The sequence below is a fragment of the Vipera ursinii genome, assembly GCF_947247035.1.
Source record: "Vipera ursinii genome assembly, chromosome: 11".
NCBI lineage: Eukaryota > Metazoa > Chordata > Lepidosauria > Squamata > Viperidae > Vipera > Vipera ursinii.
Genome location: NC_139524.1, coordinates 4827424 through 4844985, shown reverse-complemented (window position 1 = coordinate 4844985; position 17562 = coordinate 4827424). Strand labels below are relative to the sequence as shown.

General features: G+C 41.7%; 1 protein-coding gene across 3 annotated transcripts in view; it reads right to left on the bottom strand.

Annotated features, from left to right (window-relative positions):
• The window catches only part of DENND4A (DENN domain containing 4A), an 83389-nt gene that overhangs the window by 18102 nt on the left and 47725 nt on the right, over positions 1-17562 (bottom strand). For all 3 annotated transcript variants that reach the window (XM_083370994.1, XM_083370995.1, XM_083370996.1), the window contains exons 16-23: positions 13852-14058; positions 13627-13755; positions 11784-11928; positions 10415-10531; positions 8474-8626; positions 3896-4986; positions 2417-2630; positions 398-474 (exon numbers count right to left, since the gene is read on the bottom strand). In XM_083370994.1, the coding sequence (XP_083227120.1) occupies positions 398-474; positions 2417-2630; positions 3896-4986; positions 8474-8626; positions 10415-10531; positions 11784-11928; positions 13627-13755; positions 13852-14058 (2133 nt within the window). The remainder of the gene's footprint in view (positions 1-397; positions 475-2416; positions 2631-3895; positions 4987-8473; positions 8627-10414; positions 10532-11783; positions 11929-13626; positions 13756-13851; positions 14059-17562) is intronic.

Here is a 17562-nt window from a genome sequence, read left to right as displayed (position 1 = left end):
AGTTTCTTCAACAGAAGAAAAAGTGGCAGCATTGTATTGTCAAAAAAAGGTAAAAGCTGATTTAATCTATTTATACAGCTGACAAACACATTTTAAACTGATTTGTCCTTTTTTTTTCTTTCCTCACAGCAGCTCCCATATCCTGGGGCTGTCAAAAACAGGCCATTCCAGAATGTAATGATGCTTTGCAGGGTTTGTTTGAAGGGTGATATGTTCCTTAGAATATACCTGTCCAAAAATGTTCCTACGAAATTCCAGCTAGTTAAATTGCAAAATTCCTTGGATTGAAATGTTAGGACTTTAAGGATAAATGTAATGTGAAAGGAGAAGGCAAATAAGCCTTCTTTTGAAATCTGTTTCCCCAGGTTTATGGTAACGACACCAAAAAATACCGTACTTCCAGGGCGTAATTCTGGAAAACACTGGTGCTGCTTGGACTGCAAGAGGAAACCACCTCTGCTTTCGAAAAAGAACCTGAAAAAAGGAAAAGGACATAGTAAAAACAAATATTTACACTAGTTCTGGAAAAGAAGATCTCCTCCCAGCTGCCCCCTCCCTTTATTTCAAAGAGAAAGGAATAATAATCATAGAAATAATAGAAATAATTAAAATGTATTTGGCACCTGACTCCCAACAACTCTGGGCCGTTTACAGGTTATATAAAACATTACACCTTGGTGGAGCAGTGGGCTAATGCCTCCTTAAGTAACACCAGCTGCCTGCAATTAGTGCAGGTTCGAGTCCCACCAGGCTCAAGGTTGACTCAGCCTTCCATCCTTCCGAGGTAGGTAAAATGAGGACCCAGATTGTTGGGGGCAATAAGCTGACTTTGTAATAATGCCACTTGGGTGTGTGTGTGTGAAAGCCCTAATAAGCAGGCATATACATAGAATGAAGGCTACTGCTAAGCTTGTAAGCTGCCCTGAGTCTTCGGAGAAGGGCGGGATATAAATGGAATTAAAATAAATAAATAAATAAATAAATAAATAAATAAATAAATAAATAAATAAATAAATAAATAAATAAATAAATAAATAAATAAATAAATTACGGAAGACATTAAAATGACCAAAAAAAAACCAATAAGGAGGGCAAAGATAGGAGAGAAACAAGTCCTTCTAAAATTGCCATCAAAGGAGGAATCTTTCAGCTTTAGAGACAATCTGACTACAGGTAGTTCTTGACTTACAACCATTCATTTAGTGACCTATTCAGAGCCACAATGGCAGCGGAGAAAGTGATTTATGGGCCGCCCGCAGCATCCCCATGGTCACGTGATCCAAATTTGGGGACTTGGCAACCAGCATGTGTTTATGACCATTACAGCATCTCATGGTTATGTGATCTCCATTCCAATCAGCAACATCAATGGGGAAAGATGGATTGGCTTAATAACTATGTGATTCACTTAACAATTGTGCCCAAATGACAAGAACATTGGGTATGATTTACTTAACAACCACCTTGGTATCAGTGGAAATTCTGGTTTCCATTGTGGTCCTAAATCAAGGACTACCTGTAAAAGTCATAAAACTGGGTTGTAAACAAACAGAAAATGAAAGGCAAAAAGTCATATTCGGATTGCAGTAACTCAGATTTTTTTTAAAATCGATTATCTAATTAAATTCAGACACAAAATAACTGATCCACAGCAATTGAGTTCTTACCAGGATGACATGCTATCTACTCTAAATTTGACCATACAGGTAGTCCTCATCTTACAACAGTTCATTTAGTGACTGTTCAAAGTTACAACGGCACTGGAAAAAGTGACTTATGACCATTTTTCACACTTGCGACCATTGCAGCATCCCCCGGGTCACGTGATCAAAATTCAGACACTTGACTGGTTCATATTTATGACGGTTGCAGTGTCCCGGGGTCACGTGACCATCTGACAAGCAAAGTCAATGGGGAAGCCGGATTCACTTAACAACCCTGTTACAAACTTAACAACTGCAGGGATTCACTTAAGAACAGTGGCAAGAAAAGGTGTAAAATGGCGCAAAAATCACTCAACAACTATCTCGCTTAGCGACAGAAATGTTGAGCTCTATTGTGGTCGTACGTCGAGGACCACCTCTATTAGCCAAAGGAGCTAATTTCAACCTTTCCGTTGCACTTTTTTTCTCCCAGTCATCCAACAGGAAAAAAAAAACAGGCATTCAAACCCAGGGCTACATTCTGAAGGATTTCTTGCAGGAAAATGTGAGCCTTTTTTTAACCCTCAGTTTATCTGAAACCTGGCACGGTTTTGATTTGGTAAGACTGAACTCCTTGGGCCGTTTTCATACTGTCCCTGTCTGGGAGGGGAGGAGGCCATCCCGCCGGATAGTACGGGGACCGGCGTTTCCCGAGCCTGCGTCAGCTGAGGAGATGAAAGCAGACCAGGAGAAAACATCTGGGCAGCTCTTACCACAGTGCGAGGAACGCTTCAAGGAGCCGTTGGGAGAAGCGGCACTTTCAAGGCTGGTGGAGCTCAGGCCGATGCGCTTGAAAGCTGAGGACGCCTCGTCCCGAGGAGAAGAGATGCTTTCCAGATCGTTGCACATGTCTTCGTCGGTGAGAGAGGCAGATTCCGAGTCCAGGGCCCCAAGGGACGACACGCTTGCTCGGTCTGAGTTTTGATCCTGAAACAAGAACAGGGAGGAGTTGGGCGTTGCTACAGATCCAACATCTGGTAGCAAACCTTTAGTGGCAAAGCAGTACAGGTGGCCCCTGACTTACGACCGGTTGAAGTCACAATGGACCTTCTTTGGACTACTCGCTACCTGGTTCCGAAATTCCAAGGGTCGGGCCCCTCCCGTGGTTGTGACACCAAACTTCGGACAGTCAGTAAGAAGGCCTCATTTATAGCTGCTTACAGCTTCCCACGGTCATGCAGTTGCATTTTAGGAGTTTGGCCAGAAACCAGCAGTTGCTTCCAGTTTTTGGCCAAACTCGGGCCTCACTGAACCATCGTGCTCAATGGCTGCTGAATGACTGCCGCTAAAAAAACCGTCACAAAATCAGGTCAGTCACTCCCACCCCTTTCTAACACTGATGATGTTACCAAGTTGGATAATGAAAGTTCTGCAAGAAAACAACCAAGCTCGGAGAGCACCAAGGGCACCAGAGCTAAAGTGCCCTAATTAAGTAGTTGCCTAATCAAGAGATTAGGGACAACCTCATGGCCACTAATATTGGCAAGGCAAACCACTTAAAGAGAGAGCAAGCCCCATTCCTTTCTGACACTGATGATGTTACCTAGCTGGTAAAGGAAACCTCTGCAAGAAAACAACCAAGCTCAGAGAGCACCAAGGACCACACGGTTCAGCCCTGGGCTGTAGACATTCTCTTCTATCAATGCTAATCTTGCAGGCCTCGTGATTCTAGCCCAGGGGTAAGCAACCTTGGCTCTTTTATGACTCGTGGACTTCAACTCCCAGAATTCCTGAGCCAGCATGGCTCAGCTTGGAAACCTCTCCCTTTTCCCTCAGCGTGACTAGCTCAGGAATTCTGGGAGTTGAAGTCCACAAGTCATAAAGCGGCCTAGGCCTAGGCCAGGAGTAGGCAACCTTGGCTCTTTTATGACTGGTGGACTTCAACTCCCAGAATTCCTGAGCCAGCCATGCTGAGGGGAAAGGGAGAGGTTTCCAAGCTGAGCCATGCTGGCTCAGGAATTCTGGGAGTTGAAGTCCGCGAGTCATAAAAGAGCCAAGGTTGCCTACCCCTGTTCTAGCCAATGCAGAGGAGTATAAACATCACCTAGGACTTTCACAGCCTTTAGAGGCAACTCTGATGAAGCTGAAGAAGTCTTCAACCCTGAGCCATCCAGGGGTGGTGAAGGACAAGCAGCCCCACTGGAATCTCTGCTGAACGTTATCTTTTCACAACAGCCATTCGAAAGCCTTACCTTTGATGTTGCTGCGTAGGTGGCGAACTTTGAATACCACTTGCTGGCCTTCTCCGCCACCCCTTTTCCTGCAGAAAACATGCTGCTCTTCAGAACATCGAAGGTTGGGGTCAGGAGCGTGTCCAGGTTGAAGGAGGTTGGAGAGGCGAGTGTTACTGCATCAGCCACGTCTTGAGATTGCCCCCTTGACAAACTGTTCGGAGAGAACACGGGAGAGGACCAAAGCCGGTCCCTCCCTCTTTCACTTTTGACCTGGTAGCTCTTGGATTTGGGGAGCATTATTGACCTGGGTGAGTTTGGAGGGAGGCTAGATCTTCGGCACAGCTGGCCTAAGGTTGGGCTCTTTCTGTTGGGGTTCTTGTCGCTGCAGGCCTTTTGCAACTCGATGCTGGGGGTCCGGCTTGTTAAAGGACTACTCATATTATTCATGTACATCTCGATTTCTTCCGCTAAATCGCGCCTGGCTGACGGGGTGGACACCCTCTTCTCCTCCTCCTCCTCCTCCTCCTCTTCTTCCTTTCCTTGCCCTGTTTCAGCTGCCAACAAGGAGAGTGGATCAAAGCCAGTTTCAATGTTAACCTTCTCGATGGGCTTGAGCGGGAAACTTATAGCCCGTTGAACCTTCTTGGGCTTTTTATGCATCAGCTTCGCAGGTTTCACTGGGGCCGGCTCATTATCCAGATCTTCCAAATCAAATATAACCGGAGACTCTGTCTTCAGCGCAAGGCCGTTCTCATAGGCTATGTCTTCATCGCTAGATTCTTTTTCCAGATGGATCTTCCGACCGGGTCCCGAAGAAGCTGGCTGGAGGTTGAGAGTCTTTGGCCTCATTCTTTTCTCAAACATCTTGGAAAGGATTTTTGCATCCACACCCAGTTTTTCCACAATTTCTTCGGGTCTGGCTTCCTGATTAATCTGATTCTTCATAAGCTCCACTAGAGCATCTCCGCTCAATTTCCTGTTTCGCCAAACCATCCGCTTGTGTTCCGTTTCGGCTGCATTTAAATGCTTGTTTCTCAGCGTTTCAGCTTTAGTGACTCCTGTTTTATTGATATTCTCAAAACAAGAGAAGAGCAATCCTGCAGAGGTTTCTGGAAATAAATAAAAACAACAACGCATGGATAAAATCCAAGGGTATTACATTAACTTACTAAAACACCGGCAGACTCACAGGATCCCCTTAACATGCTCACAGGGTTTTACTGCAGTTATTTTTAAATGAAAAGGCTGGAAGCCTTATTTTTCTATTCAATTTACCACGCGTTTTCAGGAAAACCTGGCCACTTGTGAATAACCACTGTGCAAGGGGAATGTAAAGTAAATTAAATATCCATAAATTTTACCCACGCTTAGAAAGAACTCTCCCCTTCATGGATTACTGCCTTGTCGTGGCAAAGGGGCTTGCGTAATTCAATGAAGCTATGAGCTATGCTGTGCAGGACCACCCAAGACGGAAAGGTCATAGCAGAGAGTTCTGACAAAACGTGATCCACTGGAGAAGGAAATGGCAACCCACTCCAGTATCTTTGCCATGAAAGCCCCATGGACAGTACCAAAAGGAAAAAAAGATATGATGCTGGAAGATGAGCCCCTCAGGTCGGAAGGCGTCCAATATGCTACTGGGGAAGAGCAGAGGGCTAGTACAGTAGCGCCAGAAAGAATGAAGCGACTGGGCCAAAGCCGAAAGGACGCTCAGCTGTGGATGTGTCTGGTGGTGAAAGGAAAGTCCGATGCTGTAAAGATTTTTTCTCCATAGGAACCTGGAATGTAAGATCCATGAATCAAGGAAAGCTGGACGTGGTCAAACAAGAGATGACAAGACTGAACATTGACATCTTAGGAATCAGCGAACTAAAATGGACAGGAATGGGTGAATTTAATTCAGATGCCCATCAGGTATACTACTGCAGGCAAGAATCCTTCAGAAGAAATGGAGTAGCCTTCATAGTCAATAAAAGAGTAGGAAAAGCAATATTGGGATGCAATCCCCAAAATGAATGATCTCAGTTCGAATCCAAGGCAAACCATTCAATATCACAGTAGTCCAAGTCTATGCCCCAACCACCGGTGCTGAAGAGGATGAAATTGACCGGTTCTATGAAGCCCTACAGCACCTTATAGAATTAACACCAAAAAATGATGTCCTTATCATCATGGGGGATTGGAATGCTAAAGTAGGAAGCCAAAAGATAACCGGAATAACAGGCAAGTTTGTCCTTGGAGTACAAAATGAAGCAGGGCACAGGCTGATAGAATTTTGTCAAGAGAATACGATGGTCATAGCAAACACTCTTTTCCAACAACCCAAGAGACATCACCAGACGGTCAACACAGAAATCAGATTGACTATGTGCTCTGCAGCCAAAGATGGAGAAGCTCTATATAATCAGTAAAAACAAGACCAGGAGCTGACTGTGGCTCACACCATGAGCTTCTCATTGCAAAATTTAGGCTTAAACTGAAGAAAGTAGAGAAAAGCACTAGGCCACTCAGGTATGAACTAAATCATATCACTGATGAATATACAGTGGAGGTGACAAATAGATTTAAGGAATTAGATCTGATAGACAGAGTGCCTGAAGAACTATGGACGGAGGTTCATAACATTGTACAAGAAGTAGCAACCAAAACCATCCCAAAGAAAAAGAAATGCAAGAAAGCAAAATGGCTGTCTGAGGAAGCTTTGCAAATAGCTGAGGAAAGGAGGGAAGTGAAAGGCAAGGGAGAAAAAGAAAGATACACCCAACTGAATGCAGAATTCCAGAGAATAGCTAGAAGAGATAAGAATGCCTTCTTAAATGAACAGTGCAAAGAAATAGAAGAAAACAATAGAATAGGGAGGACTAGAGATCTGTTCAAGAAAATTGGAGAGATGAAGGGAACGTTTCATGCAAAAATGGGCATGATAAAGGACCAAAATGGCAGGGACCTAACAGAGGCAGAAGAGATTAAGAAGAAGTGGCAAAATTACACAGAAGAACTATACAAGAATGATCTTAACGTCCCTGATAACCACGATGAGGTGGTCACTGACCTCGAGCCAGACATCCTAGAATATGAAGTGAAATGGGCCTTAGGAAAGCTGAGCAACAACAAAGCTAGTGGAGGTGACAGTATTCCAGCTGAGCTATTCAAAATCTTAAAAGATGATGCAGTAAAACTGCTACACTCAATTTGCCAACAAATTTGGAAAACTCAACAGTGGCCACAGGATTGGAAAAGATCAGTGTACATTCCAATTCCAAAGAAAGGCAGTGCCAAAGAATGTTCAAACTATCGCACCATTGCACTCATTTCACATGTTAGTAAAGTTATGCTTAAAATCCTACAAGCTAGACTCCAGCAGTATATGGATCAAGAACTATCAGAAGTACAGGCAGGATTTTGAAGAGGCAGAGGAACTAGAGATTAAATTGCCAACATATGCTGGATCATGGAGAAAGCTAGGGAATTCCAGAAAAACATCTACTTCTGCTTCACTGACTATGCTAAAGCATTTGATTGTGTGGATCACAACTGTGGCAAGTTCTTAAATAGATAGGAGTACCAGACCATCTTATTTGTCTCTTGAGAAACCTATATGCGGGTCAAGAAGCAACAGTGAGAACTGGACACGGAACCACTGATTGGTTCAAAATTGGGAAAGGAGTCCTGCAAGGCTGTATACTGTCACCCTACCTGTTTAACTTATATGCAGAGCACATCATGAGAAAGGCAGGGCTAGATGAATCAAAAGTTGGAATTAAAATTGCTGGAAGAAATATCAACAATCTAAGATATGCAGATGATACCACTTTAATGGCAGAAAGTGAAGAGGAACTAAAGAGCCTCTTGTTACGAGTGAAGAAGGAGAGTGCAAAAGTTGGGTTGAAACTAAACATTAAGAAAACCAAGATCATGGCATCCGGCCCTCTCAATTCCTGGCAAATAGATGGGGAAGAAATGGAGGTAGTGACAGATTTTATTTTCCTGGGCTCCTAGATCACCGCAGACAGGGACTGCAGCCAAGAAATTAAAAGATGCTTGCTCCTGGGGAGGAAAGCCATGGCAAATCTACACAGCACAGTAAAAAGCAGAGACATCACCCGGCCAACAAAAATGCGTATAGTCAAGGCTATACAGTTGCAAAGTATGGCTGTGAAAGTTGAACCATAAGAAAGGCTGAGTGCCAAAGAATTGAGGCCTTCAAACTATGGTGCTGGAGAAGACTCCTGCGAGTCCCTTGGACTGCAAGGTGATCAAACCGGTCAGTCCTAGAGGAGATTAACCCTGACTGCTCTTTAGAAGGCCAGATCCTGAAGATGAAACTCAAATCCTTTGGCCACCAAATGAGAAGGAAGGACTCACTGGAGAAGAGCCTAATGCTGGGAAAGATTGAGGGTAAGAGAAGAAGGGGATGACAGAGAATGAGGTGGCTGGATGGAGTCACTGAAGCAGTAGGCGTGAGCCTAAATGGACTCCAGAAGATGGTAGAGGACAGGAAGGCCTGGAGGAACGTTGTCCATGGGGTTGTGATGGGTCAGACACAACTTCACAACTAACAACAACAAGAAAGAACTCTCAGCCACATCAGCTTACCTATGTGGCATCCATCTCCTGTGGCATCTGATATTTTGCCAGTTGTATCATTAACACGAACAATCCTTGCACCGAGCGTGACACAATTGGAATTCTGATAATTTAACGCTGGGAGGCAATCACCGCTTCCCTTTCCACTCTCAATTTCGGACACTATATGCACATAAAAATGGATGAGAATTGATCAAAAGTTAATCAAAGGCTGAAGATACTCATTTTATTATTCTTTAAACTAGGTCCTTATCAACTATTGATTTCTATTTTGAACTGGAACGTCAGCAAATATTTTTGAATATAACCCTGATTATGGGAACCCACCTTAGCCCAAAGGCTATCAGTAAGGGATGTTGTCATTCAGACTACCACATCAGCAGTATCATGAACAGAGGCTACAATCTCTTATCCCCAGTTTGTTTCAACATGCATTTGAATATTCCTTTAAACCAGGGGTTCTCAAAAGGTGGTCTGGGGACCCTGGGAGTCTCTTTCAGGAGGTCCAAGAAGTGTAATTAATAAATATTGTAACATTTCTTAGATTTAATTTGTAATACAGTACATATCAAGAGATATAATCCATAAATTGAAACTCTTTTGGGTCGTCAACAATCATGTTTAAGCAAGCAAAGGGGTCCTGAGACCAAAATGCTTGAGAAGCGGTGCTTTAAACATTTGTCACTACCGGTATTATGTGCTATATAACTGGGTTTGCAGAGTTTTCAAGGAAAAAAAAAGGAAATCTAAATTTTAGCCAGCTTTTTACTTGTCAACTTTTTTAAAAAAATATAAAATGGGTGTCAAACTTGCAGCCCCGGGGGCCAGATGCGTCCACACCAGCTCCGCAAAGGCAAAAATGTCACAATGTGTCACGTGACACGATCGAGTTTTGACACCCGTGACATAAAAGAATCAAATCCCCTGCTGCCAAGCATATTTTTATCATTCCGGTTATAAGAGTTGTGAAACCATATTTTCAAACTCTCTATGTTTCCGCAGTGAGTATTTAGCCAATAATATAGGAGAGTAGACTGGAAGAATAAGAGCTAAAAAATAGCAGCCCTTTTAAAATGTCTCTTTCCTTTTCCTTGCCCCAAATCTGAGGATAGTATATGCCAGACGTCAGAGGGGAACAAATGTTCAGCTTAAGAATGGCGGCTACTGCATTATCTTGCTACGTAGCTAAATATTCCTGTTATCTTCAAAAGAGCTTTACTATATAACTCCAACAATAAAAAAACAACCATCAATCTAAAAGTATGAAATAATAATAAAAAAAATCAAATTTCATCTATCTGCCTCTGAGCAAATACGTAGTGACCAAACAGATGCATTTTTGTGTTTGTTCCAGTGGATGTAAATGAATACAGGAAGTTCTCGACTTACAACCATTCATTTAATAACCATTCAAAATTACAACAGCACTGGTTTTGCACACTTACAACTGTCGCATGAGCAATGGCTCATCTTTATGACCGTTGCAAGTGTCCCAGGATCACGTGGTCTCCCTTTTGTGACCTTCTGACAAGCACAGTCAAGGAGGAAGCCAGATTCATTTAACAACCGTGTTACTGACTTAAAACCTGCAGTGATTCACTTAACAACTGTGGTTAAAAAAAAGATCGTAAAATGGGACAAAACTCACTTAAGAACTTTCTCACTTAACAGGAATTTTGGGCTCAATTGCGGTCATAAGTCAAGGATTTACTTATGAAATCTAGCTTGGACTTTCTGTAAATTTCCGCTTGGGATACCTGGTGCCTGGAAGCATCTCTATCAGAAACTATGACAAAGAGGAGGAATTATTTTAAAGTTTCCCAGAAACCAAACGGTAAAATAACCTTCGAACAAGATGGCAAAATCAAGCCTGCTTGGAATTAAAACAAATCAAGCATGAATATGAAAAAAGTAAAAATCAAATTCAATTACATCGTATTTGATACATACAGGAACTTGAGTCACTCTCTTTTTTTTCATCTCTCTGGTCAACACTGTTCTGAATGTTTGTTTTTCCTTGCTTAACTGCTTCTTTAGATAACTTATATAAGAAATCAGAATGTTCCCCTATTAAAATAAAACAAATAAAATGAATTTAAAAGCAGGGCAAAACGTATCCTAAAGAGTGCAATAGCTATCCCCAAATAAGGGGATGATGTTGTATGGCTTGTTTTATTTTCGGTAATTGTGTGGAGGAAAAACTGTCATAGCTGACACTTAATAAAAGCATGGCTTTCTAAATCAGGATCGTGTTCCTTCCCCCCCCCCCCCCCCAGATCAAAGACCTCATTTAAGCTTCTAAACGGAGCTAGGGGCAAATATCTACTTGATTTCCATAGAATTCAGATTAGGTTAAGGTGAAATTAATTAAGTAAAGCTCATAAAATTATTCCTTGTAGAGTCAGCCCCGTTGGCAGCGCCAATCATTCTAGGGCGATCATCCCGGATCTTGGACAAGACAATCGGCATTAAACTGGGTTAATATGTGTTTGGGAGATCCCTAGAAATCCTCAGGATTGAGTTTTAAAGTTTAGCCCAGTTACGTTAAATACTGTTGGGAAGGCCAATTTAAAACTCCAGATAACTCACCCTGTCGGAAAGACCATGAAAGACTACAGGGAGTCTCCAACTTATAACCAATCGCTTAGCTACTGTTGGAAGTCACTACGGACATAACTGGGGGTACCTAAGACTCACTTCCAAAATCCCAACGGCCCCGGTTCTGGTCACTGTTTGCAGCATCCCCCAGTCATGTGACCAAGGTTTATGACTTTTTGCTGAAAACCAGCATTTGTTTCCAGTTTTTAGCCAAAATGCCCCATGGTGAACCATTGGTTCACTTATTGACTTGCAGTGATCGGCGCAGAGAAACGGCGGGGAGTTTAAAACCTGCCTTCGCTTCTCTTGCCTCGCTGTCATGCCAGTACTCATGCCGGTTTACCAGGGTCGGAAGGCTGCTGCTGTGAACTGACTATGCATGTGCATCGTGCCGGATGCTGGTTAGGTGGGTAGGGCCGGCCAGGAGACGCCTATTTAGAGCGCTGGGAGGCGCTTGCACCCAGCGCTGACTTTGTTTGCTGTAAGCTTGGAACTCGCATGCCAGAGTGTCTTATACACGGAAAAATACGGTATATGAGCAATCTACAGTGCTGTGATCAGTCCTTTTTTTTAGCATGATCATTGTGCTAGTAAGTTAATTTATTTACTTAGGCTCAGAAGCATCATCACCGAGACGTGAAAACATTTCTTGTAACTCTAGCAGTGCAAAGTATGAACATTCCTTGGGTTACAAAACAGAAAACACCCACGAATGATTTACCAGATAGTGTTTTGTGGATTCCGTTTGCAGGTTGCTTCCTTAGAACTCTTTTAAACTGAGTTATTCCTAAAATGACATTTCTTATCTTGGTCCACAGGAAGTAGCCACTTCGGTTGCTCGATGGCCAACTGCTTTCCAAAACAGCCTGCAACATCAAATGGATGTTTAATCATGCATTTCTGAGGCTCATGGCAAAGCGTACCTTTAGATCAGGGGTCTTCAGACTTGGCCCTTTTGTGGCTTCTGGACTTTCAACTCCCAGAATTCCTCCGCCAGGCACACTGGCTGAGGAATTGTGGGGAGCTGAAGTCCACAAGTCATAAAAGAGCCAAGTTTGAAGACCCCTGCTTTAGATCCTATTCTGAATTAAAACCATCTAATGTCTCAAGTAATGGTCAGAGACAGGGGTTTAGCCAAGAAGGTTCGCTGCTGCTACACAGGAAATCTGAATCCAGGTTTCTCTGATGCTTCATTGCTTGGTGTGTTTTGTTTGGGCTTATTACTTGGGTATTTGATTACGAAATACTCAGAATCATGGAATGATAGGGCTGGAAGGACCTTGGAGGTCTTCTACTCCAATCCCTTGTCCAAGGCAAGTGTCCTTATTCCATCCTGGACAAATGAATGTCCATCCCTTTCTTGAAAACCTCCAGTGATGGAGCACCCACAACCCCAGGAGGCAAGCTATTCCATTGATTAATTGTTCTCACTGTTGTGTCCTAATGATGTACATACAATAATGTGGTTGGAAGGGAACCTGGAGGTTTTCTGGTCCAATCCCCTATTCAAGCAGGAAATCCTATACTATCCCAAACAAATGGTTGTTCAATCTTTTCTTGAAAACCTCCAGCAATGGAAGGCATTGCTGTTCCACTGGTTAACTGTTCTCACTGGCAAGAAATTTCTCCTTCGTTCCAAACTGGATTACTTGATTAGCAATCTGATGGATCGCCAGGACTGTAGGTATGATGGAATGCCTAAAAGAACTTGGGAAACTCATGGCTCGAGCAGGCTTTTAAGATTCTGTTATATTATCCTGTTAGCAATATATAGATCTTTGCAGAAAGCTACGAAGTTTTGCTTTCTGAGCTTGCCAGCGTCAAAAGGCCTGACACCAGGCTAGACAGATTTAAAGTTATGAATTCCGACTGGCAGGGTCCAGGAAGAACGCCTTCTCAGCTGTTACCCTGTGGAATTTTCTTCCCCTGGAGGTGAGGCAGGTCTCCACTCTCCTGATCTTCCAGAAAGGAGTTAAAACATAACTCCGCTGCTTTACATGGGAAGCCCAGAGGAGCATGCAGCCATTGGAGCTGTTTAGTGCCCTGAAGCTCCTCCTTCGATTTTTAAATAATTTTATTCTTGTTTTTAATTTAATCCAATATGGGGGGGTTTCACAATGGAGGTGGTGGATAGATTAATAACAGATCCCCCCTCCCCCCTCCCCAACTTTTAGTTAGGGTTGAACATTTGAATTTTTATTGTATTTTATTTATATAGTCTATATAGGCTTTGTCTTGTTTTATATTTTCAATATTGTAAGCTGTCCAGAGTTACCCTGTGCCCAGGTGAGCAGCCAATAAATTTGATAAATAAATACACACAGTTGTTTTTTTATTATAATATTTATAGGCAGCTTTTATGTCTTATGTCTATCTGTGGACCGCCCAGAGTTGCTGCATAAGGGAAATGGAAGTTTTTTTTAAACACGATATAGAAACAAACATGGATAAGCTTGAACAGAGTATGGAAAGGATGCTGAACTGGCTTGGAAAGCAAGTGCTAATCAAAGCCAGGGGAGTGAGCTGGTATTTCCATCTTATTTGGTCCCAAATATCCAATTTACCTTATTGTAATAACCATAGGTAATGGCATTAGGATCGATGCCCGCTTTCTTCATCTCAAAAAGGATTTTTACAGCTAAGACGGGCTGACTGTACTGCCCGCACAGCTGCATCAGCACCCGATAACATACCTGACCAAAAGAAAAGAGATAGCGGTTACTTTTTCACTCTCAGAACGCTTACGCACCTGTCAACGGCCTCACCTGCCAGAAAGCCTGCATCTTTACCTCATCAGGTGGCTCGATCTTTTTCGTGTGCATCTTGCGCAACACGTCATAGGCCGTCCTCAGGGCCCTGACTTTGGAATGGCAAACGCGGACATAAGCAGGCAGGCAGATGAACCACAGGCCATAGCAATGGCGCAGTAAACACCTGGACCACATCTGGGGGATGGAGGAATATCTCTTGGCCATCTTGTGTGCCGACTTGATTTCCTGCAGAGAGAGGCAGGAAGGAAAAGGCTTCAGGCATGGCAGACCTTGGAGAACATGCGCCAAAGCTCCTTCAATTACAGGTGGTCCTCGACCTACGGCCACAGTTGAGGCCAAACGTGTCCACTGCTGAATGAGACAGTTGTTAAGTGAGTTTTGCTCCATTTTACGACCTTTCCTGCCAGACTTAAGTGAATTTTTAAGTTAACTTGTTAAGTTAACACAGTTAAGTGAATCTGGCTTTCTCATTGACTTTGTCAAAAAGGTTGTAAAAGGGGATCACGTGATCCCATCAGTTTAATTCTTTTTTTAACTTTTGTATTATTGTATTTTTATTGTTGTTAGCCGCCCTGAGTCCTTCGGGAGATAGGGCGGCATATAAGTCCCCAAAATAAATAAATAAATAATAATAATAATAGTTGAAGTTCACGAGTCATAAAAGAGCCAAGGTTGCCTTGCCCTCAACTTAGGACCACAACTGAGCCCAAAATTTCCACTGCTAAGTGAGACATTTGTTAACTGAATTGTGCCCTATTTTACGACCTTTCTTGCCAGAGCTGTTAAGTGAATCACTGCACTTGTTAAATTAGTAACACGGTTGTTAAGGGAATCTTCCTTCCCCATTGATTTTGCATGTCAGAAAGTTGCAAAGGGGGATCATATGACTCCAGGACCCTGCAACCGTCATAAATATGAGTCAGTTGCCAAGCATCTGAAATTTGATCACATGACCAGGGGGATGCTGTAACGGTTGTAAATGTGAAAAATGGTCATAAGTCACTTTTTTTAATGACGTATCTTTGAACGGTCATCATACTTTTGTTTATCAGCAAACACGAGTCTGCCTTTATCAGATGTCAGTAAATCATCTTCCTTATCTTCGATCCCTACAAACCTCTTATTCCCAGCTAAGTAGCTTTCCACAGGTCTAATTCAAGTCACAGCTATACCTGAAGAACTTTTGCCTACATTCATGAAACCACTCCGTAGTTTCTCAACAAAATCAGTGGATGAATGTTTCTGGTTCACAAATGCAGTAGAGACCCGTAGGATTGCAACCTCTAATCACATTTTAAAATACCAACATTTGAAATGCAAACTGCTATCAGATAAAATCATTTCACGATAATAGCATGGCAATACTAAAGTAACACTCAACTGAAAGGCAAAGAATGTGAAGACAAGGAGAAAACAAGCATGTTAATAATAGATAAAAGTCAAGGTGCCACTCTGAATGTTAAACTAATATTGCAGAAAACAATTACAAGACACTCATTAGATTTGCCGTGCACACAACAGATGTGCAAAATAATTTTCATTAATTAAACCACAGGATGGGCCTATTATTTATTTCTATATAATCACATTTTGCTCACAGAAATGAGAAATAAATGAAGTTAAGCAAGGTTACTATCCACATTAGAAGTGAGATCCATTTCCAGATGGCTGCAGTCACTACTACCGTATTTTCCCAAAAGTAAGGGCTACCCTGAAAATAAGCCGTAACTTGATTTTTGGGGGTGGGCCTAATATAAGCCCTACCCCAAAAAATAAGCCCTAGTTTATTTGGCTATTTTCAAGACAGATCCATCTCAGAACAGATTTCCAACTTTTCCAGAGAAGGCAGTACATTATACGTTGAAGGCATTAAAGAATCCAGTAAGGAAATACCTCTGAAACAATGGCCCATAAGTGATTTGGTGTATTTTTAAGAGCTGCTTTAGAGGATAATTTGCCAATTCTATCCAGAAGTCAATCCTCCTTCAGTTTAGCAATGTAGGTTTTGTAAAGTAAGCAGCTAATCACACCTGCACCACCACCGTTATTGTGAATACTGGGGCCAAATACCGGGATCTCCCATTTCCCGAAATATTGGGAAATGTGAGATTACATTATAATACCGAGTGAGGAAAGAAGATCCTGGCTTCTCTTTAAAATCCACCCCAAACATTCAAGCTTTGCTTGGGTGACTGAGAAGCAGAGGACTTCCACTCCATGATGGTAGGATTAGGTCTTGCAACACCTCAGATGCACCTCATTCTGACACCCAACTTATCAAGTTCATTCTTTTGCCATTGTCTGATGTAACAATAGAAATTTTGGACTTAACTATGGTCAATAAATCGAGGACTACCTGTATTCCTTAGAATACTTCTTTGGTCACTAAATTTTAATAAATTTATTCCAGTTCTCTATAGCAGGGGTCCCCAACCTTGTCCACTTTATGACTTGTGGACTTCAACTCCCAGAATTCCACAGCTAGCATGGCTGGCTGAGGAATTCTGGGAGTTGAGGTCCACAAGTCATAAAATGGACACAGTTGGGGACCTCTGCTCTATAGAATCATACTTTTGGAATCTGGCCTTACAAATGTTGTTTATCTATCATATTTATATAGCTACCTTTCACTAAAAGTAACACTGGGTGGCATAGAACAAGCATTTGTTATTTGAATCTTGTCCACTTTAAGTCTTGGCCAACAAGACCTAAAAAAAAATAAAGAAATAGCTAATCCAAGGTAAAATTCAAGAAGTTTACTGTTATGCAAATGATGAAGTATTAATATTTGAAAATCATAAAACTCCACATGGCGCTTGATGAAAGTAACTAAAGATGTTGGTTGTTTTTCCAGACACAAAATCAAATATAATACAGAACAATTTCCAAGGAAGAACATTTTGTGAAAAAAAAGAGGCTGATATAACTAAAGTTCCAATAAAATGTTTAGGATTTCACTTGATGGGATACAATAAAGACATATTTTAAAAACAATTGTAGCAGATTATGAAAGGAAATAAAAGAAGACATTGAAAGATGAAAAAGCTTACAATTTTCCTGGCTAAGACTTACTGCACCAATAAAAATAACTGTATTACCCGAGATGAACTTGTTTCAAATGGCACCAATTCATGTCTCAGATTTTTTTAAAAAAATGCAGAATTGGCAAAGAATAATTAATAGAATGACATGGAATGGAAAAAAAGAAGAGTAAGTCTGCAAGTTATAGAAGGGAGAAGACAATTAGCTTTTCCCAGTTTCATATATTATAAAGTAAGCCGTTTATCATGACACGAGAATGAATAAAAATTCCTATTTGTCAAATATAAACTACAGAAAGAGCAGTCTCAGTCAATGGCCTTCAGATATTTATGATATAAAGGAACAAAGAAGACAATAATCTGAAGTGACATAAAGAGAAAATTACTAAAACCTGGGAACTCCTTAAAGGCAAAGATAAATCCAACTATTTTACCACCAGCATCACTGTCAAATGCTTCTGATTTCAAAGACAAGGATGGCATGCTGACATGATACATCTAGGCTCAAGAAATAAACTAAAGGCACAACAAGAATTGCAAAATGAAGGAAGAAATCTACCATGGTTAATTATTTGCAACTGGAAAAGTAAAAAAAATGATTTTAGACCCTGAGAAAGATGAAATATTTATACAGAATCAAAATTATTCACTACAATGTATGTACAAATAAATTTTGGGGCAGAAAATT